Source organism: Falco peregrinus, chromosome 1, assembly GCF_023634155.1.
Source record: "Falco peregrinus isolate bFalPer1 chromosome 1, bFalPer1.pri, whole genome shotgun sequence".
Taxonomy (NCBI): domain Eukaryota; kingdom Metazoa; phylum Chordata; class Aves; order Falconiformes; family Falconidae; genus Falco; species Falco peregrinus.
Window position 1 is genome coordinate 77,384,745 of NC_073721.1, and position 25,866 is coordinate 77,410,610.

At 39.0% G+C, this 25,866-nt stretch overlaps 1 protein-coding gene across 6 annotated transcripts in view; it reads left to right on the plus strand.

The window, feature by feature from the left end:
• ZFYVE26 (zinc finger FYVE-type containing 26) overlaps positions 1–25,866 on the plus strand; it is a 52,534-nt gene that overhangs the window by 17,420 nt on the left and 9,248 nt on the right. For all 6 annotated transcript variants that reach the window (XM_055798474.1, XM_055798479.1, XM_055798502.1 and 3 more), the window contains 24 exons: positions 415–504; positions 1,221–1,289; positions 1,898–2,049; positions 3,349–3,547; positions 3,842–4,105; positions 4,288–4,407; positions 4,687–4,851; positions 5,790–6,017; positions 7,424–7,529; positions 8,309–9,048; positions 9,609–9,805; positions 10,720–10,824; positions 11,420–11,542; positions 12,284–12,460; positions 13,582–13,828; positions 14,948–15,046; positions 16,909–17,066; positions 17,996–18,165; positions 19,608–19,633; positions 21,616–21,737; positions 21,829–22,049; positions 22,659–22,806; positions 23,928–24,137; positions 24,989–25,204. In XM_055798474.1, the coding sequence (XP_055654449.1) occupies positions 415–504; positions 1,221–1,289; positions 1,898–2,049; positions 3,349–3,547; positions 3,842–4,105; positions 4,288–4,407; positions 4,687–4,851; positions 5,790–6,017; positions 7,424–7,529; positions 8,309–9,048; positions 9,609–9,805; positions 10,720–10,824; positions 11,420–11,542; positions 12,284–12,460; positions 13,582–13,828; positions 14,948–15,046; positions 16,909–17,066; positions 17,996–18,165; positions 19,608–19,633; positions 21,616–21,737; positions 21,829–22,049; positions 22,659–22,806; positions 23,928–24,137; positions 24,989–25,204 (4,352 nt within the window). The remainder of the gene's footprint in view (positions 1–414; positions 505–1,220; positions 1,290–1,897; positions 2,050–3,348; positions 3,548–3,841; positions 4,106–4,287; positions 4,408–4,686; positions 4,852–5,789; positions 6,018–7,423; positions 7,530–8,308; positions 9,049–9,608; positions 9,806–10,719; positions 10,825–11,419; positions 11,543–12,283; positions 12,461–13,581; positions 13,829–14,947; positions 15,047–16,908; positions 17,067–17,995; positions 18,166–19,607; positions 19,634–21,615; positions 21,738–21,828; positions 22,050–22,658; positions 22,807–23,927; positions 24,138–24,988; positions 25,205–25,866) is intronic.

Sequence of the window (25,866 nt, forward strand, 5' to 3'; positions counted from 1 at the left end):
TGCACCACACAGCTTGGTGTCACATGCGGACTTGCTGAGGGTGCACTCGATTCTGTTGTCCGTGTTGCCGACAAAGATGTTAAACAGTGCCAGTCCCAGTACAACCCTGAGGAACGCCACTTGTCAGGGGTGTCTGCTTGGACATCAAGCTATTGACCACAACTCTTTGTGACCATCTAGCCAATTCCTTATCCCCATTGGTTGTGGATGTGAAAAACACAGTATTAGTTGAATTGCATCAAAATTACGTCAAGGTGCTGGTTTAAACTTTACTGTAGAAGAGCTCTTAGCTGAGATCAGCTGTGTTCCCTTGAAAGATTTGCCATCATAGCTTTGCCTATGTGGATGTGCTGATAGATTCTTTAAGGCAGACAAATAACTGTTTAGTAATGTTTTTGCTTGAATGTTTCACAGAACATCAACTTGCAGCTTCCAGGAGGTACTACTCTTTAATCAGGTGCTCCAGCTTTAAGAAACGGTGTAGATCTCAAAGATACAAGACAGGTGGGTTGTAAAAATGACTTGGGGAAGACATCTCTGAAATGTGTGTAATTTTGCTGAGCTCATAGCTGAATGCAATTAGATTTGATGGACTGGGAGCAGGGAACTAGATTTATTTCCTTTAGTTTTCTAACTGGTTTGAAGTGTCTTAGTCCAGTTCCACATGGGTTGAGGTTGTTTTCCTAAAGCTCATCTGCACAACTAAAAGGATAGTTAAATTAAATTCAGTTAGGAAAATAACTTCTTTCATACATAGTCTGATCTGGGGCAGGGGAGAACTTTACAACTACAGTACTAATTCTTCCCTTTCTCCACTATATCCAGTGACTGGTATATTTTCATTCCCATCACAATAGTATCTAAGATGTGAATTTACAGAAATTTGTGGCTTAAATTGGCAGCCTTAGGAGAAAGTTGGGTTCCCAGCCCTTTTTCTGTTTAGCCTTTAAAACATGTGTCTGCTTTTGGGGTGGGATGTTCCAAAATAAGCAGATCTAAAGTATGTGACATGAGTCACTGATGGGCCACCCCAGCATAGTATCTTGACTAACATTTTCTTCAAATCAGTAGTTGTTGCATTTATCATAGACATGGCTCATTAGTGAGATACACTTCAAGATCTCTTGCGGGTGCCTGATCTGTTAATTGCAGTCAATTTTAATTACCTTGTCTAGAAAAAGTGCATTTAATGTGCTGGTTTTGATTTGTTTCTATTTTAGATGGGAAAGAGGGAACTTCCAGTCCATCATTAGAAAGTACAAGTAGTGAGCTAAACACCAGTACCTCAGGTATTAAACCTCAAAAGTAGTATTTCTTTGTCTTGTCAATGTGTGTGTTGAAGTATTGGCTTGACTAGTTAATGCAGTATGCAGGACAGAATTAGAACTTTTCATTTCTCAGAGCTCCCATTTTTGGCTGACCTTTTTTCTAATTAGAATAGTATATATTTCCTCTTCTGGAATAAGAAAATTAGATGTTTCTTGATATTTTTGGTTTGCAGGAAACAGTATGCAATGTAGTGATGTGCAAACTGTCAAAGAAGTCATATAACCTGAAACATGCTTAGGCATGCTAAGTTGATTTAGTAGGTCCAGTACTTAACTTCTCCCTTTATCCATGTTGAACCAGTGCTCTAGCATTGTGTCCACATTATGTAGCTGCTAAACAGCATTACAGTTGGTTGAGAACCAAACTGAAAGTTCTCATCAAACAGTGAAATATTACAAGAATTTTTAACAAGATGTTTATGTTGACCCCTTTACCTTAAAACTTTCTTGCTAGTCTGCTCCTTTATTTTTGTGTTAAATATGTGAAGTGCTATTATCTGATAGTTGGCTGTTATCTGGTGAAATTTTTTTTCCATAATAGTATACTGATTAATTCTGTTGTCTTGTAGAGGGAAGTAGCAGCAATGTGTCTGCCTCGTGTAATTTGGAAAGCCGGGTGAGACCACATCAGCAAAATCCCCTCATTCCTATGATGCTTTCCCCACCAGAATCACTGCTAGTTTCTTGTGTTTTGAGAGGAAACTTTGTAGAAGCCCATCAGGTAAATGAGTTACATGTATTTGGTGCAACTAAAAAATGAATTTGGTATTGACATTTGTGGTTGTGATTGCCGACTAAACTCCTGCTTCTTCTGCATTAGCAAGCATAGGGCTGCAGCATCTGCATTGCAAGTGAAAGGGTCACTTCAGAAGTAGAAGCAAGTGAAAAGAACAAAGATACTCCAAACCAACATCCCAAGCATGCTGGGTTTTTTTTCTTCCATGTTACATAATAATGGTTTCTCTAAACCTGGGTTCTCAAAGCATGAAAAGGTTTGATGAGAGCTGGTTAAGCTTAGTGTTTCAGCTGAATGAAGGACACAGAGCTCATGTGAAACCTCTTCAGGAAGCAGCGTCTGCATGGCTTACTTTAGTCAGTGAATCAAAACTATGAGTCTCTACCACTTGTAAGCTCAGCAGGAATGTGTAAATATATTCCTTACCCAAAGCACAGCCAAAGTGGCGATTACGTTTATTTGAAGAAGGTATGTTTTGAGGCTGAATTCATGGTACTGAAGACAGGCAGAACAACTTGAAAATGACAGTCTGCATATTTGTAGTTCTTTGCTCTCTCACAGCTGTGCATACCTTTCTCTGTGTGGCTTTTGGGCCACTGCTCTGAAAAAACATCCTGAGATGCATCAGTGATTGAATCTGCTGCAAAAAGCAGTGACCTGGCTGAGTTTCAGATGTCATTTAAGCATTGCATTAGCAGCAGGTTACTGCTCAACTCATTAGTTCTGTTTGACATCAAGCATGCTGCTTTGTCTTTTTCCTACTTACAAGGCCAAAAAGAAGCATTTTGTTTTGCTTTGTTACTTTGGATTTCAATATTGCTGATGATAATGATTGATTTGTGTGCTGTTGCTGGTTTGATAACAGGACCTTGCAGAGCTGTGCTTATCTATGCTGTTTAAATTTCTGGAAGATATTACTCACTTAAAAAGAATTTGTTTTAAATAGTTCACTTTGGAGTCCCAACTTGATACATTTCATTACATAGTGTTTTGAAATAGAGTCATTCTGAAAGGTGTGGTTTATGAAAATTGATTTATCTCTAGCCTTGCAGCAAAGAATAGCTGAGCTTTATAAAAATAGTTTAAGAATGTCTCTAAGGTTCCTGTTTTTCAGGCACTCTAAAACTCCGTAGAAAAAACCCCACCATTTCAGTCTGCCATGTTTTTCAGTTAAAGTCCGTTTTATTGGATTCTCTATTTCCTCTAAAACCTCCCAAAGCTCTTTGACCTTCAAAAACGTCTTTTGACATGTCCTGTAATTATGTCTATTCTTATTTCTGAAAGGTGGCTTTGATGTTTAATCTGGACACTTCACCTTGCTATGGTGAATTGATTTTCATGGAGCGCTACCAAGAGGCAGTACGAGAAATGGCAAGAGTGGAGCACAATATTGAGAACCAAGCATCAGATGGCACTGGAGGCATCAGGAAACCTGGCAGCGGCCGTTCGACACTGCAAGCTATTGGGAATGCAGCAGCAGCTGGTAAGATCCGGGCGTTATGAGTTCTTCTCATAAAAGGTGACGGAGAAAGCAATTTGAGTACTGTCATAATGAATACAACAATCATTTGGAAGAAGAAGTTGTGGGTTTTTGAGTTAAAGGGAGCCTAGGAATGCTGAAATTGGCTGTTGATGCCCCATTAGTTTTTCTGTAGTAATTGGTCCATGAAGCAGGCCACCTATTGAATTATTTTCATAAAGGATTAGAGAATAATGACAGGAGCTGAGACAAATATGCTGTTTAATTAATAATTTTGTGTTTTGCTGACACATGTAGGTATGGTATTTTATTCCATCTCGGATGTTACTGATAAATTGCTTGCAACTTCTGGAAGTCTTGCCCCTACTCTCCAAGAAAACTTCTGGATCAGCAACATCCAGCTGGAGCATACTGATCCTCTGCAGAAAGTCCTTGAGGACCTCAGTCCTTCAGCCATGGCGGCATTTGACCTAGCTTGTACTCAATGCCATCTTTGGAAGACCTGCAAACAGCTTTTGGAAACAGCAGAAAGAAGACTGCACAACAGCCTTGAAACTCAGGGTAGGGTTTTGGTTTTTGTCTTTATCAACATGGGCCTGGGAACAGAAAATGCCTCTCTGTGCTGTGATGTTTGTGCTAACATCTGAGTCTTAATTAAATTTCGTTTTGTACTTTCGTGTTAGTTTCTCCTTTTTGCGCTTCTAAATTTTATTTTGTCCACCTTTGCACTATCATGTTTCCAGGCCACCGACCTGACATTGTTTTACTGCACTCTGAAGGTGTAAAGGGTTTCCCAGCAGTTCTGCAGCAAATAAGTAAAATTCTCAACTATTCCTGCACATCACAAGGGCAATCCAAGCCAGGTAGTGTGCTATGCTGGTAAGATTTTTCTGTTAAAATGTGCTCAAATCAAATTCTTGCCTTCTGTTGCAATGGAAATTTGAAGTTTACATTTTTTAGCTTGGTATTTAAAACAAAAAAAAAAAAAGCAAGGAGGACAGGACATGCAAGCTCAATTCTGAATGAACTGAAACACTTTGAATTTGGCAAACTAGTTGTATTAAAATTTTGGTTCTGTGGGCCTTCTGTGCAAAATATCTCTGTCTTTGTTATAGTTGCTATTTCTTTCTCTCTTTTTGTAGAGGTCTCAGATGAAAAGACAGGGAGTCATTTTCGATGCAGTATTGTAGACCTTCTGCAAGCTTGCTACCCTGCCTTAACTGAAGAAAGTATTACTAATGAAATTGTTTTATCACAAAATCTGGATCAAATCCTAAAAGCGCTGACATGTGTTGAGCATTCTGTGGGTGAGTTATTTTTGTGATTATGAAGACTGACAAATGGATCTAAATTTTTATTTTGGCTTGTCCAGACAGCTGTAAATCCAATAGTAATGCTCTTTGACATATGCATAAATATATATATCTTTTAAATCATAAGTGCAAAGTGTAAGATTTATCTGTAATTCTTATATTCTGAGTGTTTGTTTTCAGAGCTAAAATTGTGAACTTGCCAGAGAAGAAAGGAAAATATCAATGAGTACAACTGAGATTATTTGTCCTACTTTTCTTCAGTCCTAACAAGGAATTTTTAAAGTGTATTTTAACCTGACAGCTTATAAATAATTAGGTGTATCCTTACTGTTGCTTTTTTTTTGTTTTTTAACAAAAAGGAGATAAACTTAAAAAGCTACTGTAACATAATAATACCTTGCAGTTTTCTTAGTGCTATCATAAAACATCTCACCCTTTTCTGAAGAAGTCTTCCACAGTTCCTCTTCTCAGAGCTCTCTGCATTATATAGCACACACACACCCCTTCGCTAAATTTCTAAATGGCATGTAGGTGTTTGTAAAATATTTAAAGATATTTGTATGTTTAATGAGAAAATATTTAGGAAAGTTCTAACTACTAAATGTTATGGAGCACAAGGACTTGTCAACACCTGTGTTTTAGAATAAGCTTATGTGTTAATGACACACAAATAGCTATATTTTAGGGCCTGCCTTAATGTATTTCTAACTTTTCAGAGGCGTGATTACCAGTTTAGATGAACCATTGATTTATTCTGCTGTGAAAATTTAGTTGCTTTCAGTAAGATTATAATGCCCAGACTGAGATCTGTACTCGCAGAGAGGAAATTAGTTTAAAGGACTTTTCTCTCTTCCTCTCCCCAACCCCCTCCTTCCTTTTTGGCATTTAATACTTGAATCTTGGATGTATGTATGTCTGTTCTCTTAAACCAGACTGTAAAGCAAGCCTGCTTGGCACCTTGGAGCAGCAGGCCTCTCTCAGACCTGCAGAGCTGGAGAAGCACCTGGTTTGGAATCAAACACAGCTCCTGCTGAGAACTTTTGACCAACATGTCCAAACTGTGTCTGAGAGCAACACACAGACAAACTTTGTGAAGGCCTTCTTTAACTACATCACTGCAATGGCTGCGGTTGTGTTGCGAAGCCTGAATGCAGAGCTAGGTAAGGGGTTTCTGCTGGGAAGTCTGAGCTTACGTGAAGATACCCAGATTGTGTAGTCTGGCCTGATTCTGGAAAGTAATTGTGCAAAAATGGTTCCTTGCCAAATGTGTCTACTACCTCTGCACAGTCACATCTTTTGATTTCAGCTGATTATTGGTTGCTTTTGTTATTTTATTTCTTAACACCTAGGCTACCCACAGCTAAGATAAAAATCACTGATGGCAGTAGGGAAATAAGAACAGAAATGTTAACACTGACTCAGATTTTGCACTTGGTTTAGACAAAACAAACAACCCTTGACCTCTAAAAGTTCTGATCGCTACCCAAAAGGAAAGAGTGACTTTTTGGATCCAGGGGATCAGCATGCTCCTTTAGAGGCAACCAGTGCCCTGCTGCTCCACGGGGATAAGAAGGGAGTGTGTAAGAGGCTATGCAGAGGTAACAGGCAGGTTTTTTTCCATAGAATCAGCAAATGATGGTGGTCCATGAAAAGTAATGCACCATCGGCACATAAAGCTGTCAGAAGAACAGAACAATTTACTGTGCTAGGAGAAAAAACACTTGTCTGTTTTTTAAAGTTGACGCTAATTGAGCCGCACTACTGTATATACCACAGTACTGATTTCGGACAATACCTTCCCAAAGGGATAAGAAATAAGAAGAAAGGGCAGAGATCTGTTTTCATATATGCTGGTTCAGCTCCAGTCGCTACCATACAAACTGTAACTTCCTTATGGACATGATTCAATCCTCGTTGACTAACTGCCAAAGTGAAAAAAAAAAATGCACAGTATTTAAGGGCTGGGTGACTTTTGCAGAACTTCTGTTGTGCTGGAAGATAGAAAGAAAAGGTAAATTTACAAGAATCTGTTCAGAGTTACTTGATACAACTCAGTAGTGGATACAGAGGCTTTTCAACAATACTGGCCAGGGTTTCACTCCTTTTGTAGAAGTAGCTGTACATCTATGAGTTCTGTCTGCCTTTGCTCACTTTGACTTGAATAGAGCATGGACTCGTTAATCTACATCCAGACATTCCTCAGAAACCAATACTGCGCGTTTTCTGTCTCCCACCACAAATACATGTTTTGGTTTAAGTTTGAAGTAGAGTTGCTAAACTGTTTAAACCTGAATCTCGCCTTAAGGCCAAAGTCTCTCCGCTCTACCTCTTTTGGTAATACGTTCAGTGAATGTCAGCCAGTGGTGCCAAGTTTGAGAGGCATATCATAATCACAAATGCCTTGCAATTTACTGTTTTTACTGCACTAAGGTGAATACGGACCTCTGTGAATTTAGTCAAAGAGGTTTCAGACTCAGGCTCTTAAAATTTGTGTTCCTAAAGTAAGACTTGATTGGTATTCAGCTAATGTGTTTGTATTCTAATAAATGTTTTATTTTTTTTAAAGATATATCTGCAGAAGTGAAAGTGGGGAACCCTTTCATACTGCTACAGCAGAGCCCATCTCAGCTGCTCTCCCAGCTTGTGTTTGAGAGACAGGTTCATCCTGACAGGTTGGTGCTTTTCAGATTATATACTTCTCTAGGTTATTTTGGCATTGGTGACTTTGGGCCTCAGCTAGGATTAAATTCTTCTCTGGCTCATAAGCACAAGTAGTACAGCCTGCTGTGTCCCACCAGCTGTAAGAATTGGTGTGCAAGGAGGCGCTTAGTCAGGGGCTTTTCTCCCAACCAGACATTTTTACTAGGGAAAATGGTGAATTCTGTATTTTAAACAATTACTGTCTGTTGTGAAGAGAGAGAACGTTTATGTGGATTTTTTTAATGGAACGTATGACACTTCAGAGCAGTGGACTTTAAGCTTAGCAATGTAATAAAATAGATCAGTAGGGCTTCTTAAGAATACAGCTAGGCATGGCTCTTGCCCTGGTGAGTAAGAAAACTGGGTAATCTAAGGTCCTTCCTTCACAGATTACTAAATTAGGCTGGCATGGAAAGTGTCTGATTTGATGAAATAGCTCTTAAAAAGATGAGCACTAATGGTGAACTGTTTTAGTGTGTCACATTTAGGTAAAGGTCAGCGTTTGAGGACTAAGTTCCTTTTCTTTAAAGGAGTGGCAGCATAAGCTCTGAGTTACTGATGTCATGCTATATAAGTTTTTTTTTTTTTCATACTGAGTAAACATAGGTTGTGTACTCTTCCCCTGTATGTACATGTGAAGAATATTAGGGAGCTTGTGTTCACAAACTACTTGGAAGATTTATTAAAATATGTAATTGTAAAGTACCTTTTATATGTGCTGGCTAAGCTGGTTCTGTTTTTAATCCTGCAGGCTTTCTTCTCTCTTGGCTAAAGAAGGGTTGAACTTGAATGTGCAGCAAGTTATTGTTAACTGTTGCTGTGAACCACTGTCTTTGTGCAGTGCAAGGCAAAGCAGCCAGGCAAAGTATCTTCTGACAAATATCAGCAGCTTAGCGTACCAGTGTGCCTACCATTGCCTGCCAGATGTTGAAATACCTGTTCACAATTCTGCAGTGACCTCTGAGGATATCTCCACTCAGGCCCCATCCTCTGTGAATGACTTGAGCCAGCACACACTCACTGCCTCCTCCCTGGACTTCCTAAAGTCTCAGTCAAAGCTAACAGCTGCAGTGGCATGTCTAAGTGCATCTAATATACAGAAAAATCCCAAATCGAGTTTATCTTGGATAGAATTTCGGGGCAGACGGGAGGTGCCCTTAGGTTTGGAACAGATTTCTAGGGAGTGTGAGGCATTGTTGAAGGAGTTCCCAATATTGGAACGATTTCTTCTTGCTATGTTTGAGCCACTTCAGAATCAGCAAGAGGAAGGTAGCAGTTTGGCTACAATCTTTGCTGGCAAGGCCTACATATCTCTGGTTCTCCTAGGACTGCATTCCACCACAGCTGTTAAGGTATTAATGGGAGTTTTTGAGCAAGCTCTTGCTGCAAAGGATTGGGACAGAGCTCTGAAGGTCTTGGATCTGTACAGTCAGGATGTGGAGGAGCTGGTCAATGTGAAGGATGCTCTGCTGAGCTGTGCAACTGCTGAAGGTAAGAAGGATTAAGTCAGGCTTTTTGCCTTTCGTATTTTTTTTTCTTTATTTTATGGAGAATACAGCCTAGATCAGGATGTGGAAACTAAAATAGTGGCCCTTGGGCAAATCCAAAGATGGAAACAGATCCCTCCCTCCCTCCTAAATTTTTCTCTGACGGTATAGTTTCCATTTTGTAAATGAGCAAATCCTGACCAACTTAGTACAAGGCAACTGGAGTGCTTCTGTGGTGTTATTTTTATGTGAAGAGCTGAATACATCAGGAGACATTAATCATAGTACTGTTAATGGAACATCTCCTACAGCAGTATCATTGTCATATATGGATGATGTATCATGTGAAAGGAGGTGTCTTTTAGAGACTGTAAAGATAAGTATCCCATGCTAGTATCCCATGCTAACTTTGGTTACTTCATGAGAATCTGATGCTTGGGTTAAGCCTTGTGTAGATTTTTCAGCACTGTACTGTTTCTTTTGGTGGTGCAATCCAGTGAGGATTCTATAATTTTCCAAACGATAGAAACTGGGTTTCAAACTAGTGGTTTGTTTCCTCCACAGATAAGCATGGTTGGCAATACTTGTTTCCAGTAAAAAATGCAACATTGAGAAGTAGGCTGGCCCTGCGCGGTCTGGACAAATGGCCCCTTGATGCCTGTTTGGAAATCCTAGCTTATTGCGTTTCTGATTTGGGCATAACTGATGAACTAAAAGCCAGTCTGCAGAGCAGGAAGAAAGAACTTCAAGTTTATCAAAAGGTACAAAGTCATTCTTCAGGTAACCAGTGAGGTGAAATAGGCAGCAGGGAGCAAATATGCTTGCCTTTGAGAAAGTTTTAGCCCTTGGTTCTTTTTTGGTCATAATAGCTTTTCAAGTCTTTCATCCAAAACAGTTCATGTGTTTTCAGTGCTATAGTTTCCAATTAACACTCTGCTTCCATCCTTCATGACTTTCCCACTCTCCTGTTAGCATTCAGGTCTGCAAACATGACTAGACAAAAATATTTGTGAGGTTGCTTTTTTTGCAAAGTATTTGTTTTTCCATTCTATACAATTGCTAGATCCGCTGGAAGCTTTTCTTGGCAATTCATCACTTCATAAGCTTGACAGGTGCAGGTATACCTAGGCATGGTATGCAAGACTAGCAGTCCAATAAGTGTGCTTGTATTGCAGTCAGTTCTTCTAACTGCAGGGTAGTGCAGATACCCAAGCTGAGTCAGACTAGCTGGCCTAGAGTTCAGCACAAACTGAAAAGCCAAACAGAGCAAAAGATGGAATCATAAATCCCTGCTGAGCTCTGTCTGCTAGTGGTTCTGCTAACTGACAGCTGTTTTCTCTCTGTTAGTGCCAGCAATGTCTGCAGTATACATGTGCTTTTTAATCCATAATTATTGCCATTTAGTCTTTTAAAAACCTTCCCTTATGAACATGCTTTGTAGACTCATACCTCTGGGAAAATTGTGTAGTCTTTTTTTTGTACTGCAGGCGCATCACTTTGTCCCAGAAAAGGGCTAGCGATAAATGTGGGTTGTCTGCTTGACTTTTTTTTTTTTTTTTTTTTTTTTGTATGAAGCAGCTCTTGATGTGATCAGCTCAGCTATTTACTTAGATGTATTGATTGTTGTAGATAAAAGATTTTAAAATCTGTGCTACCCTAATATTAACTCTTTCAGATTCTGAATTTGCAAAGTGAACCATTGTGGAATGACTGGCAAGATCTGAAAAAAGCATGCACTGATGACCCCCAGACCATCATGAATATCATTCTGAAAGCAAAGGTTAGGCATAGTCATGTGAATTTTGTTGAAATAGAATGCATTAAACTTTGAATAGCATCTTAAAATGCCAATCAATAGAGATTAGCTTGGGTGAAGGAATTCCTTTACTCAGTTCTGTGCTACAGAAACAAGTATAGATCTGTGTTTAATGTTAATATTTACATTTAGTTAATAATCCTTAAGTGTAAGCTATAACTTCTAATTTGAGATACAACTTGTTCTTTTATCTTAGAATTTTGAAGACTTCAATAGCATGGCTTTTGGCATACTACAGGCATTATTATATAAGTACTAATACTTATATAATTACTAGTGTTTATATAAGTACTAATAGATCTGGCTGATTTTAAAACGTCTCTTCAAAAAGCTAATCTGCTTACTGTGAGATGAGAAGGTATTCTGAATGCAGGTGGACTTTGACAGTATGAATTATCATCCTCTTCCCCTTATCAATTTAATTACTTTTTTGCATGTGGGAGAGGAATCTAAGCTACAGAATTTCTTGAAGGTGATGAGAACTTTGGGAGAAACAGCTGTATCAGGGTAGAGTTTGTCCTTTCATTATTTTTTTTTTAATTAAAAAAAATATCTTTAGGATTACGTCTTGTGTGAGGAATGGGGGCACTTGTATCCTGTCCCAAGAGAAGACTTGATCAACCTTCACCGTGAGCACCTTCTCCACTTGTTGGAGATGGGAGACACAAACAAAGCATTGCAGGTAGTAGCAAGACTCTTTCAGCCATACATCCATAGATCAAATAAGTTGACACCTGTTTTCTTTGACTCCTTTTTGTGTGTTTCCATGGCCTTTTTGGTTCCTCTCCCTTGAGATGCTGTTTGCTTAGATATGCTTTCAGGATCCTGGCTCACCCATGTTCTGTTTAAGTGAAAATCCAGCTTGGCAATCTAGTTGTTGGACCTAATAGCATAAATGTCACTTACATGGAAATACAAGGCCCCTTTTTGAAAAATCACAACAAAGCATTTCTGTGCTGCATAAGGAAAAGAACCAGAAGTGAAACTAGCAACAGGAATTGGTCAGTTGTGCTTCAGTGCTCAAACTGATGAAGTGTGCCATCTTCTGATTTTAATAACTATGGAGCTGTTGCTCATAACAGGGAGCATAAAGTAAAGTGCAGGCTTGCTCAGACTATGTAGCTTTAAAAATATTCTGGAAACAAAGTGAAGATTTCTTATCACTAGACCTTCTGTCCCATTCCTTGCTGAACCTCCTGCTTGATCTAATTTTAAAAATATTTTGATTAGTAAATTGAGCAAATGGACCATGAGTAGTCTATAAATGGATTACCTAAATCATCCTTATGTATGTATGACACCTGTGCAAGTTAATTTGCTTGCTGGACCATTGTAGAGCAATAACCTGTTATGGACTGTACATTATAAAGGCTACTTTCCAGGAATGTAGTAGCATTTCACTGTATTTTGTTTGGTTTTGTAGCTTCTGCAAAGAATTGAAGACCCTGGTATTTGCCTTGCCATCAGTGAGCAGTCCCTTGACCAGCATCCAAACTTGGCAGCCTCTCACTTCTTGGCTGATTACCTCACAGCTCACTTCTATGCGAATCTGACAACTGCACGCCGTAATGAAATCCAGGCACTCTATTTGGGATCAAAAGTGAGTAAATCCCCTGCATTGTGGGATTAAGGGCAATACATAATTATATAAATTTATAATACATGAAGTCTGTAGACTTTACCAGAGCATCCTCACCATATCAGGTCTAAGATTCGGAGTCTCAAGATCCAAAGGGAAGTTAGAGATGGTTTAAAACTTCTTCCCTTCCACAGCTTTGCAGTTCCTATATTATGAGGTGGTTGTAGCTCCTAGTATGAACACAGCAGTCTTGTTTTTGAGCTGTTGGGGAGTGGAGAAATGCACAGGCTAAAAGAGGGTGGTGTTTGTCAGGATTGTTGCTGTGTTTGTACCAAGTGAAAAAGAAAGCATCCTTAATTTATTCTCCATGTCAGTAACACCAGGTGTCCTACATATGCCCATCTGTATGGTGGTGACACATACATGGCATGTTTCTCTCAAGTGCCTTCTAAAGATAGGTAACACGATTTTTTTTTTTTGATGGCTGTTGCCTTTGCAGAAGTCATACAGGTTCTGTGCTCAGCCTGAGAACAGGTGCATGAACCAGTAGAATTCATAATAAGTAAACAAAAGGCAGTGCTTTTGGTAATGTCCATTTTGTTGTAGGAATACAAATAGCAGCTTGCTCTAGTGTGTGCCACAGCAGTGTTTTGCTGGGCTTCCTGTTTCCTTCCTTCTTCCTTTTGAAGACATGATTTAATTTGGGAAATGTCCATATGAACTGTCCACCTTTAGGAGAATTGCTCATGTTTTCTCCTCTTGATACTTCTTCAAATGATGGAAGGATAAGGATTGAGCTAATACTATTTTTACAAGCTTACTTCAATGAGAGAATGTGCTCTACCCTGCTACAACATACTTGTCACAGGGTCACAATATCCTTTCAACTCTTAACTGCCTCTTAAATGAGGAAATGTTTTACAGAATGGGAAAGCGGAAGCTAAGTAATTTCTGTAAATCTAGTCAGTAATTCAGTAATGAAAATAGGAGTAGGTTTCAGAAGTCCCATCTCCAGTTTTTGGCCTCCATATATAGTTATTCCATTCTCTGCATAAGCTACTGTGCCAGTTTTTTGTCTTTAATCTCACAGAAACAGATTTAAAAGTATCTAATTTTAACATGCTTTTTTTCCTGTGTCTCAGGTGCTTCTAACTCTGCCTGAGCTCTCCCGTGTTAACTACTTCCACCTGTCCTCCAGGCCACTGCTCATGCTGGAACAGCTCCTCATGAATATGAAGGTGGATTGGGTAGCTGTTGCTGTGCAGATGCTGCACCAACTCTTAGCTGGCCAGGAAATTGGTTTTACTGTAGAAGACATTGACAATTTGCTCTCCAAGTATGCAGAAAAAGCTCTCAACTTCCCTTTTGCATTAAAAGAAAAGAGATCAGGTGACTGTCCATGAGAATGCTGGTTTTCACTTGGAAAAAAAGTGCCAGTTTCACCCCAGAATAATTTTGCCAGTTGTGCCACAATGTTTGTAGATGTATGCCTCAGTCTCCTGCTAGCCCAGAACATATTCTTAAAGTCTTTGCCTTTCTTGTAAATAAATGTTCTCAGGACCAACACCTTCAAAAGTTTCTTGGACTTTCCTTTGTTGATCCTTTTTGGGATCTCTTTTCTTATATGATACTGATCAATTTTATTTCATTCCTGCTTAATGCAAAGTCACTGATGACTTAAGCAGTTCTAAAACCTGAAGCCAACTGCATCTTCCCCCAGATAGAATGGGGATTTGATCTTTCATAGTCTTTCCTCCTACTAGAGTCTGGTTCCTTTTTTTCACATAAAAGCCTTAAACTTGTAGTTCTATTTAACATTCTCAGCACAGTTCCCCTTTCTGATTCGCCAATCCATTCTCATCCATGTTGTCTTTGCTTCTCCTGCATTTGGCTCTCTCCTTTCAGGGTTTTAGAACTGGAACAGTAGAGGGTGCTGCAGATCAAGTCCAGTGCTTTTGTTTCAAAGCACATGGTGTGTCTACCTATCTGTATCTATTTATAACTACATACATGGTACCAACTTCCTTTGTGCTAGTTTCAAAATGTTGACTGACTTCGTGATTTAAAGATATGGTTCTTGCTAATATAAAAGCGTCAGACTTGCCTATATTCTCCTGGCAGATGACCTATAACTTTTGCAAGTATGTTCCTTCCACTGTCATGTGAAGCATTTAATATTTGCCATGAGCACCTTGTGTCAACTAATTGTTTTCACATCTGATACTTACTCTTTGCTGTATTATTCCTGTGCCTATCAGTAGTCCATTGCTTTGGTGAAGATTCCTTTCTCTATGTTTTAGGTAACTGAATTTTATATAGTTTTGCATTAATTGTTGTGGGCTAATTTTCATGAAAACATAGTAATTTATAATTACATAGCTAGTCCTGTTTTGTGCTGACATTCTTAGGTACTCCTGTGAATGCATTCCTCAAATCTTTGTAAAAACAGGTAGATGTATGGCCAATATCGTTCCCTGATTTTTATTTTTCTTCTTCCCTTCATCCTAGATTCTCTAATACGTATCCAAGAAAGTCTCAGTCAGGTATTGGAGTGTGAAGCAATGTCTAAATCAGGATCATCAGAACTATCTCCTGTCAGCTTTACTGGTAAAGCTAAGACCTTGATGCTGTTTTCTTTCAGCCTGTTCTTATTTGTTTTATCCCCTGTGTATGTGTGTCCCACTGCTTAATAGTAACTTGGGTTGCATTTAATGCAAATTAGTAGGTCTCTACAGTTGGGTGCTTTGTGCCCAATTAAAAGAAATCTTAAAGGGGAACAGAAGTGTGTGGCTTTGTTTTCATTTTTGTTAGTTATCCACAAAATGTCTGAAAAAATCAGCACAAAATCTTTCCATTCCAGACCCTACAGAAAACTGTAAGCCTGAACAGAACACAGGAAACGGGACTAAATCTGCGGGACAAAAAAATAATTACTATTTTGCCACGACTAGATTGCTAGTGGATTGATGGTGCTGCACATTAGTCTTTCTGTGTCTTGACTTCTGTACTCTGGGTATATAGGCAGAGCTTGTCTGAAGCCCATCATTGTGGTGCTTCTCCCTGTCTTCCTGTTCCTTGCTTAGTCATTTTCTTCTGGATCTTAACTTTGTTTTTTACAGTAGAAATCTCATTCATATTGTATTTTTTTCATTATTCTTTTGGTCCTTTAATTTATTTTTTTTCTAGGATCCCTCTTGTGACCTGAGGGAAATAGCATATGTTGTATTGTCTGAGAGACTCTACTCACAGTCCTAAACCACAAATAAATAGGAACGAGATAATTTACGCCAAAACAACTGAAGAGCATTGTGGCTTAAAAAGAGCCACAAATCCTTCTATAGGTTTCGTTCGGCATCTAAGGCAAGAGATACACTCTTCAGAGGACAGATACTGTGAGAAACGCACACAGTCTGTTCTCTCAGGGAACAACTAGCAAAGGATATCCTCAGACCTCCAAGGCTGAAGATTCTCAGCAAGTGGTGGGCCTGAACTAGAGCTGCACAGTGATACCCTGATGTACAGGTTAGGGTGTCTGAAGTGTTCTCTCGTTCTGTGTCCTGAACTGAAGACTGGTTTTGCTCTGCCTCTTGGCAGCATCTTGGACTGGGCTGTGTAGCTCTTCAGGTTTTGCTCATAATGGTCAGCTTAATCTGTGTGTTACAAAACTTGAATGCATTGTCCTCTAATGTTCCTTTGCAATCCAGTATCTACTTAGGTGAACATGAGTTAGCTTTATTGGAATGGAGATTTCTTTCTTTTTCTAGCTTAGTATTCACGTACACAGAAAGTGGCTTGCAGGCTTGTGATGACATGTTGAACTTTTTAATTAGCTTGTAGTGTAACTGGCTCACATTATATAAACTGAAAGCCTGTTTAATACTGTAAACGTGATTTGAGGAGTATTTCATTGGCAAGGGCAAAGACTTAAAAGTCCTGCCTTTTTGAACAGATTTCCCCACAGTAGACTGTAAAGGGGACCAGAACAGGGAGGAATAAGCTGTTGCTAGCCATACCACACATCTCCTGAGATAACAAAGAAAAGTCTCAGTATTTAGGAATGTCAACACTCTGTATCCTTAAGATAACATTTTATGCTATATCGCTTTTTGGTATCCGTATACCAAGGTAATTTTTTTTCTTCCTCCTCTTAAGTCTCTGCTTGTGATACAAGAACAGATGTTGACAGGTTGTCTTATAGTTCTCTAATTGTTATGGTAAAGGTCTATTAATAAGTATGTACTCCTGCTTATTAGTACTGAAGCGCTATAAGTTTACAGTCTTAAAATTTTAGCTTAAAACATATATATTCCTTTCAACCAGGTGTGGCAGAATAACATTGTGTAAGATAATAGTAGTAGTCTTGTGAGTCAGAAAGATCTTAGAGCCTCTATAGAGTTTTCTGGTATTTAAGACTCCATTAAACAGCTTAAATCCCATTCCATGTTTTTCTTGGCCTGGCTTTCTTTAAGGTCTCACCATATCTGCAAGTCCCAGAGACAGAAGCTTGCAGCAGAATTTGTTTACTCAAGAATTTGTGCCTCCTGAGAAGCCGCCACCAAAGCAGCAATGGATACCTGATGACACTGAAACGATATGTATGGTTTGCAAAACTGAACGCTTTACTATGGTAAGGAGCAAAGATGAAGTAAGGATATTCCTAGAACTGTGACCTTAATATGAACACTTGCTCACTGTCTGTTTCCTATGAGATACTAGCTACTTCAGCAAGTTTGCCTGCATCAGTGTAGGCCTGGCAAGATTGCCAGTCCTTTGATATTTAACCACTGGTTTCTGTTTAGTGTAGCTGAAGAGACTGGGAACAGTTAGTTCCTTGCAGAGCCCTGTAAATAGAGCATAGATCAGAGAGAAGACAACTATGAGATCTCAAAATTGTGTAATAGCAGCAGTATTAATATTTCAAAAGGCTGTCTAGTTGACTGTGCTGGCAAGAAATAACATGAGCATTATATAATTCAATTACCACTATAGAAAATGATTCTTTGCTGTTAGTTATGCTTTTCTGAAACCTGTTGTTTCACAGAGTACTTGAGCAACTGCGTTGGGGCTCTAAGGGAGAAGATTAATTTTGCTGTTTTGCAATAGTTTTAAATCGGGTTTTGCGGGTGTGCTGGCAGCCTCTACTATTGCTTAGAAACAGTACTGTTCACTCAAAGTATCTGTTGCTTTTGAGTTTGGAAATTACTAAGATGGTCTCAGAAAGACAGTCTACAGCTTCTAACTCTTCCAAGAGTTGATCTAATTAGTGCTGTGATCAAAATTGGGACAATTTAAACAGTGGAAAGCCCAAGACTGCAACAAATGTTTTAAATACCTGCCTCTAGGTTTTTGGGTTGTTTTTTTTTTATTTCTTTGCCATGCCCTCTCCAGAAAGGAATTGCAACAGTGAGAATCAATCATTGTATAGTTTTGAAAAGCCTTACTGTGCATGGTGGTTTTTGTCTTCAAATGGAGTAACTTTACTCATGAGTGGAAGCAGGTATAGGAGGGAATTTCTGTAAATTCTTTCTGTTGCTCATCTGTGACTCTCTTGCTTAGTTTAACAGGCGCCATCACTGCAGACGTTGTGGCAGGCTGGTGTGCAGCTCTTGCTCCACGAAGAAAATGGCAGTAGAAGCTTGCAGAGAAAATCTGTCTCGTGTATGTGATCAGTGCTATAGCTACTACAACAGAGACCATCTGCCTGGCTTGGTACAAGACACAAGCATGTAAGTCCTTCCATTCTAGTTCTCCTCAATTTCATATACACAGCAGACAACACAGAAACATCTTAGAATGGTTTGGGTTGGAAGTGACCTTAAAGATCATCTAGTTCCACCCCTGCTGCCGTGGACAGGACACCTTCCACATGAATGGAATGAGAGACAAATAAGAAATAAAGGTTTATCCTGATAATATAATAACATCAGCTTTTTGGCCTCCAGCTGTTGGGATTTTCAGGTTTAATGGGTGTGGGGATGTTCCTTATGCCTCAGTTTACTTTTCATATTAAAAAAACCTGGAGAGCCAGGCAGCAAAGTATTTAATTTTTAAGCGTCAGTTGATCATTAACCTAAGGATTGAATGCTTTGATGCAAAACATGTTCAGCACAAACTACTACAGTATGACAAAGTTTCCTGCTGTTTACTTGGCTCCTGGATTAACATCACAAGTTGACTAGCTCTGCTGGACGTATCAGTGTGTTAGTGTTATTTCGTATGTTATTCCATAATCCCTTGATTATGACTCTTTGAACCCTTGGGGATTCAAAAGCAAGTTCATGATTAGACAGGCTTTGAAACTGCCCTTAATAAAAGGGACAGCTGTGATCACAGATTTTAATGATGTGGCCGCTTTACGCTGAGAAATGGACTGAAATTTGTTGTGTGTTAGACCAGCTGGTGAAAAGTGCAGCTGAAAAGAGTGAGTTTTACTGTCCATTACCCTGTCAAGCCTGCTGATTCTGCTATCGGCAGGCTTGACAGGGTCACTGAGAGTAAGACTTAACTCTTCACCTGTACTTCCAGCTGTATTTCCTGTTTTCCTAGCAAGCCTGCAGTCAATAGTATCTGCTGTGGTAGTACCAGCAAGCCTCCTAGGAAAAGAGGACTACTGTGCAGATCTGAAAAAACAACCATCTATCTCTAGCTAAATCAGTTTGTGTCAGAATGGTTGCTTATGCTGCCAGATTAGGTCAGCAGAGCTTAGCAGTGAGTGTGAATGCCACCTGTCAGGTTTTAATTGCTTAAGTATCTGTTGTTTTTTTTAATATGTGCCCTATTTCTGTATCAAAACCAACTAAATCTTAAGGGCAGAGACCTGGATGACAAGAAGTTCATTTTAGCTCTGACATATTCTGATACTGAGCAGTTCTTGTTCTCAGTGTCTGGTTTTTTATGATGTGTGCAACAGTACTATTCCTACAGAAGGTTATAAGAACTAATTACTTAGTGTAGTTGAAGTACAATTCAGAAGCAGGATGTTAGATTTCCAGGCAGCAGGGGGTAGGGGCAGGGCAATGAGTCGGAGAGAGAGCAGGGAGGGAGAGTTGTTAGATTTTTACAAGACAGTGTTCTGAAAAGGCTAGCCATATTGATCTGTTCTTTAAAACTGTGTTTTCCCTAGTGTGCTGGAGTATGCCTGATGTTTCTTTCTGTCATTTTTTTACAGCAGAAAAGATCAGAACCAAATGGAAGGTAAGGATTGGAGTAATGTTAATCTTCAGGTTTTTTAAAGTGCCTGATTAGGAGTAGAGTTAGAGATAGGAAACTGACACCATGTAGTTGCAGCTGAAGGGTGATCAAAACTTCAGTAACAAAACATCACTGACAGTTTTCATGCCTGCAGGCTGAAATTGAGTATTCCAAACTTCTGTGAATGGAAATTGTGATTTAGCAAAGATGTCTGAGCCAATATTGAACACACTGGATGGGAATTAAAAGAAGGAACTGGAAAACAACAGTCGAAGAATACACTTTGCATACTAGAAACAGTCAGTGAGAAGCTGTAGTATGAGTAGCAATACATTAGCCCACCACAGAGCTGTGCTGAGTGATCCTCTTTTTACAAACCAAGATAGTGCAACTCTGAATACCACTGCAGTGTGCTGTCGTGTTTGATACCCTGTGCGGGCTGGGGGTAGCGCAGAATGTTGCCCCTGTCATCTGTCTGGTTGTGTCCTGAGTTCCGTCTCCTTTGATGGTTCTGTGAATATGGACTAGTAATTTTGGTGCCTCAGTTTCCACATTTAATACCATAATATTTCAGGAATAGTAGAATAGTAACAAAAAAATTTAGTTGACATTTCTTTTTCACTGTAATTTTTCCTCAGACAGTTTTTACTGTTTGTTTCTTAGTCTTGTGTTTGAGGTGATTCTGCAAAATTTTCCCTACCGCGATGTGAAATTCTGGCAGACCAAAACATACTTATTTTAAGTGCTTACAGCAGTAATGTGGAACATGGTGCAAAACCTGCATTTGTGCTACAAAAAAAAAGAGAATATTTTTCCTTACTTGTCCCTTTTAAAGTATGATGGGCTAGTATGACTGCTACCTTTGTTACAAGACTGAAATAGCTGAAATGCGGTTTCTGAGCTGCTACTTCTAGTTACATCTTCCTCTTTGGCTGCAGCATTGCTGCACATCACTGGGCCCATGTGATTCAATCAGCAGGAGTGAGTAAGAACAGTATGATGGTCCTTAGATTTAAAAAGGAAGTTGGTTTATTCTGCTTTTCTAACTTATCTGATGAGACTGTGAAGAAGGCTTATCAAATATCTTTAAGCCTGGTTTATGATAATTATTCCAGTTTCCGTTTCTAAATTGAAATTGGAGAGGGGTTTTGTTGTGGTTTGTTTTTTTTAACTCAGCCTACATAGAGTTACTCAATACTTAAAGAGTCCTCCTCTGAAATCTAGAACAGTAAATTTTGAGGGAAAAGAGTAGCAAATTAGCATTATTCTCCATTTCGTAGCATTGTGAGATTGGCCATTGTTCTTCTGCCAGGAACCACAATCACAAACTTGAGCATCAGAGGGCTTGTGCATTTTCAGCTGCACTCAGGTGACAGACAGTACTTGATCTGTAGCAATTCTAGATTACTGATTTCAAAATATTGTTTTATATGGGAACTTAATGTAAGGAGTTAGCTCATCTTCTCACAGTCTTTTGTCTTAAAGCTGCTGGACTATTATGTTCTAATAACTTGAATTCTAAAAAGAAGAATGAAGCAGTTAAGTCAATTTACCCTTTATTTTACAACTGATTCTTCAGTTTCCCTTTTTACCTATAACCCACAGGTCTCATATTTCCACTTCTCTCCTGCTCAGAAGTCATTAATAACTTGCCTGAGGCAAGGCTAAAGAGAGGGGAGGTTGCTATGCTTGATGTGCAGTAGGGTAAGAGTTCAGTAATCATTTGAAGACATTGCTGGAGCCAGGTTTTGGTGACAGGATATTGGTAACAGTAAGTTTAGGTACAATTTGGCAGCCTGCTGAGGAATGGAAGTGTTTTTGTAATCTGTGTGCTGGACATGTGATGCTGGCAGGAAATGGCATAATGAGAGGATTACAGGTGACTGTTTTACAGGAGTATGGGAATACTCTGCATTATGTGTCCTTTGTCAGGTTCGTTGCTTCTTGTACGATGATTCTACCTGGTGTTTTCTTTCTGGCTGCAGAAACTTCTAATAATGAATATTCCACAGTGGTGCGAATACCCAAGGCAACTGAACTTGAATGGATTTTTTCCCTGAATGAAGAGGAGAATGAAATTGTACGCAGTGAATTTTATTATGAACAGGTAAGGTCTGGAGAAAGAGTCCGGTATAAGCTGTTCCCTGGAGAAAACTACCTCGATACCCATGTTTGTCTGTCTTCCTTCAAATTATCAGGCTCCCAGCTCTTCCTTGTGTATTGCCATCCTTAGCCTGCACAGTGACAGTATAGTGTGCGGCCACCAACTGATAGAGCACTGCTGCAAGTTGTCTCAAGGGCTCACTAATCCTGAGGTGGATGCTGGTCTCCTTATGGACATCATGAAACAATTGCTCTTCAGTGCCAAAATGATGTTTGTTAAAGCTGGAAGAAGCCAGGATCTAGCTCTCTGTGATAGGTGATGTATCATTACGTTCACTAGGATGTACTGAGGTATTGTTGAGACTATTACCCTTTTTTACTGGAAAGTAGAGGGTTGTTTTGTGATTGTACTGTGGACATTTTAAACAAGATAAATTAGTAATGTAAGAGTTCAAATAGTAGAACTTCAAGTAGTGTGACTACATAATTATTACGAAGAAAATTCTCAGAGTAGGGAGAAATAACTCACAAAGAATGGGGTAAATGTTTTACTTCTGATACTGTGTATCTGCTTTCAGTCTGTATTTCAATATAGGATTTAAAACCTGCACTTCCTGAGAATAAGCTCAAGTTTTGTCTTGCAGAGCTTGAGGTGGCAGGTGTAGTATACTAAATTTCAGATGTGTTGCTTTGATTTGGGAGCATACAGCTGGTGTCTGCAATCAGCATCTGCCAGCATTCCACTGAACATAGGAAAAAATCCAATAAAAAAAATAGTCTGAATACGATGGTATGATGGATAGAGAAACCTGGGGTACTGGTGATTAGGAACCACTGTTCTAAGAGTTGTGTCGGACATAAAGTTGTTTCAGTCTGTGATAATAGTGAAAGTGTATGTATATTTAACCTCTTTGTTTTCTTCTAGTTACATCAGCAAAGTGGATGTGTTGAATATTTTGGTTACTGCTGCCTACCGTCCAATACCATCTTTGGATCAGATTCTTCTCCCTGCAGCAGTAACAAGATTAAGAAATCGGCTTCTGGAAGCAGAGTACTACCAGCTAGCTATAGAGGTAACGGCAATGGAGCGATGTCAGTGTTAGTAATGCTTCTGTAGTGACTTTTTGTTTTTCTCCCTCCTGAGTTCAGATGGATGTGACTTGTGAAATGGAAAATATTTAAACACTTACAAACTGAGATTAAGTTTTTAAACAAGTAAGAAATAATTTTCTGAACACTGGAAAAAAATTCTGAGAAGGAAAAGTCCTGCTGTGGAGCAGGTTGCTGAAGGGAATGGTAGGGACCTTGTTTCCCAGTACAATTAAGATTGGAACGGACTAACTGCAAGAAAGTCATTAAATGGAGGAATCTTGCATCCAGTAAAACATCTTGAGGCATCCTTTGTGGCAGGACTTTTTCTGAAGCATGTATGTTTGATTTAATTTGTTTGCAATGCAACAGCAGACATTAGTAAGGTACTTTCCCAAGCGTTTACTTGGAAATCAGCAATGGTGGGAAATCTGTCAGAGCTCATCTGATATGGTTTATCATCTTCTGTCTTCCTCCTGCTTACAGGATTTTGTAAGCCTCTGCTTTATGGTATTACAGTTTAAGAGCAGGATTATGATACTACAAACAGGATTAGGATTTATAAGGGGTAATAAACAGCAGGAATAGATAACCTATTTGAATAAAAATGGTTCATGTTTAAAGGCAGCTGGTCTACTAAAGAAAATTGGGAATTAATTTGATCAGCAAAGTTATGTGAAATAAAAAATTTCCTGGTAGTTTGTGAAGAAGCATCTTCTCTTCTTTTTTTTTTTTTTTTTTTTTTTTTTTTTTTTTTTTAAACCCACAAAACTGATGAGTGCTGCTCTGTAGAAGTCATCTGCTTTTCTAAAGCAGATGTGAACATGTCCTGAGTTTTAAAACTGCTGAACTGAAATAGTTGCTTAAACTTGTACAATAAAAATATACTTCCACATTTGGAGATTGTGGGTGTTTTGGTAGTTGGTATTTTGTTCGAGTAATATGGAAATAATCAGCACCAGGGTGTGTGTGTTTTATTTTGTTTTTAATGGGAAATGTGCTCTAGGAAGTGAAAGGTCTGAATCACAGACTGTGTGATAAGCCAGTTTTCCTCTTATCTGTACTGGGACTGTGTGGCGGTATTAACAAACAATTTTGAATTCAGGTTTCTACAAAATCTGGGTTGGATCCAGGTGGAGCATGGCATGCCTGGGGCATGGCTTGCCTTAAAGCTGGAAACTTAAGTTCAGCAAGAGAGAAGTTTAACCGATGTTTAAAGCCACCTATGGATCTAAACCAGCTCAACCATGGTTCAAGGCTGGTCCAGGATGTGATACAGTACCTGGAGTCCACAGTGAAGCCCATACTCATTGCGGTAAGAGTCTTTGGTTCTGTCTGCTCTGAGGAGCTGTAGCAAAGCCAAGTAATTATGTGTTAGTACATACAGCAATGCATGTTACAATATCAGGTGTTAGGGTTTTTTTTCCTTCTGTTGTCATTATTGCATATTGCAAACTGAATATTGTTGAGAAATTTATTAACTATTTCATCACGGTGAGTTGGTGGCTGAGAACCCGATCATAGGATTTTATAGTAACTTGAGGCATACTTAGCAGAGGGGAAAGAAGCTGTACTTGTTAACATGTTACTTACAGTCTGAAGAAACTAAACTCAATCCCAACAATATGTTGTGATGCTGCAGTGATGCCATTTTTCTGCTGGAACTCTGATAATTTGAACAATTCCGAGGAGAATTTACAAATACTGCTCCACTCTTCTTTCCTTGTCAGAAAACACTGTTACATGGTTTGCGATTAGCTCTGGAAGTTCTGATTAGTAACAAAAACCCACTTTTAGTACTAAGTAACTGCAGAATCATAATGATGAAAGACCTCTTAGTAGTACATGTTTTGGGAGAGTAAAAAAGCCTGTTTGAACTAGGTTATTGAAGTAGCTGTTGACAGTGGAATTGTATTTAAATAAGCTTCCTGTCTGTCCTTGGAAACAGCCATGCTATCTACAGCAACATTCAGCACCTCTGTTGATAGCAGTGTTCCAGTCTAGTGTTTATAAAAAAGCCTTACCAGCTTGTCACCCCTTTAAAGTGATATCTATTTTAAAACCAACGATAACAGCAATGCTTCAGGGCTGAGTGGCAAGATCTAACTGAAAAGAAAGTTATCCTCTTGCACATCACCTGTCATTGATTCTCTGTGTTAATGGCAGGATGATGATTACTTTGCCACGCTGAGGGAACTTGAAGCAACACTGAGAACGAGAAGTCTGTCTCTGGAGATGATGTGTGAGGGGAAGATTCAACACAACAGCTACTATCAGGAGTGCTTGTTCTATTTACATAGTTATGGCACTAATCTGGCAATAATAAGCTTTTACATGAGGCATGACTGTATGAGAGAAGCACTGCTTCACTTGTTGAATAAGGTGAGTGATTTCATATGCTATAACTAAACTGAAATTTGAAAAGTGGCTAAGACAACTTCAAGGCCAGTCTGAGATGGTAATGAGCATCATGCAGCATTTTCGGTGTTTTTCTGCACAGTTTTCTGAGGTTCTAAATGTCATTATACAAAGTGTTCAGTGTCTGACAAGAATTCAGTGACATGAAAAAATAACTTTTGATCTTTACATCTTGTTTAATCTCCCTTCCCCATTGTACTGAACCAGTGGCTTCTAGAGAGGAGAAATTACCCCAGCAGGGTTTTCACTAATTCGTTAAGGGTGCTTCTTAGGAGATGTGAATCTATTACATCTCACCAACCTGAAAGCTGATAGGTGGGGGCAGCAGGGGGTTGGTTGTTTTCTGAGTTTCTGTGCTTGTTTGATGTACTGATTATTTTTGTTATTATTTGAAATAATTCTTATTGAGAACATACAACTTGATACACCAAATTCCATTATCGTCAGTCTTTATTAATAACTTTATTAATAGAAAATTAAGTTGTCCTATCAGCTCTGCTTTCTCATTGTATGATCAGTGATTCTAAGCTCACGTACTCATCTGCATATTAAATTTGCTTTTCAAGTGTGTCCTCTATATCAGCTTAAATTTGCCTTTAAAGAGAAGTTGTATATTTTTGCAATGT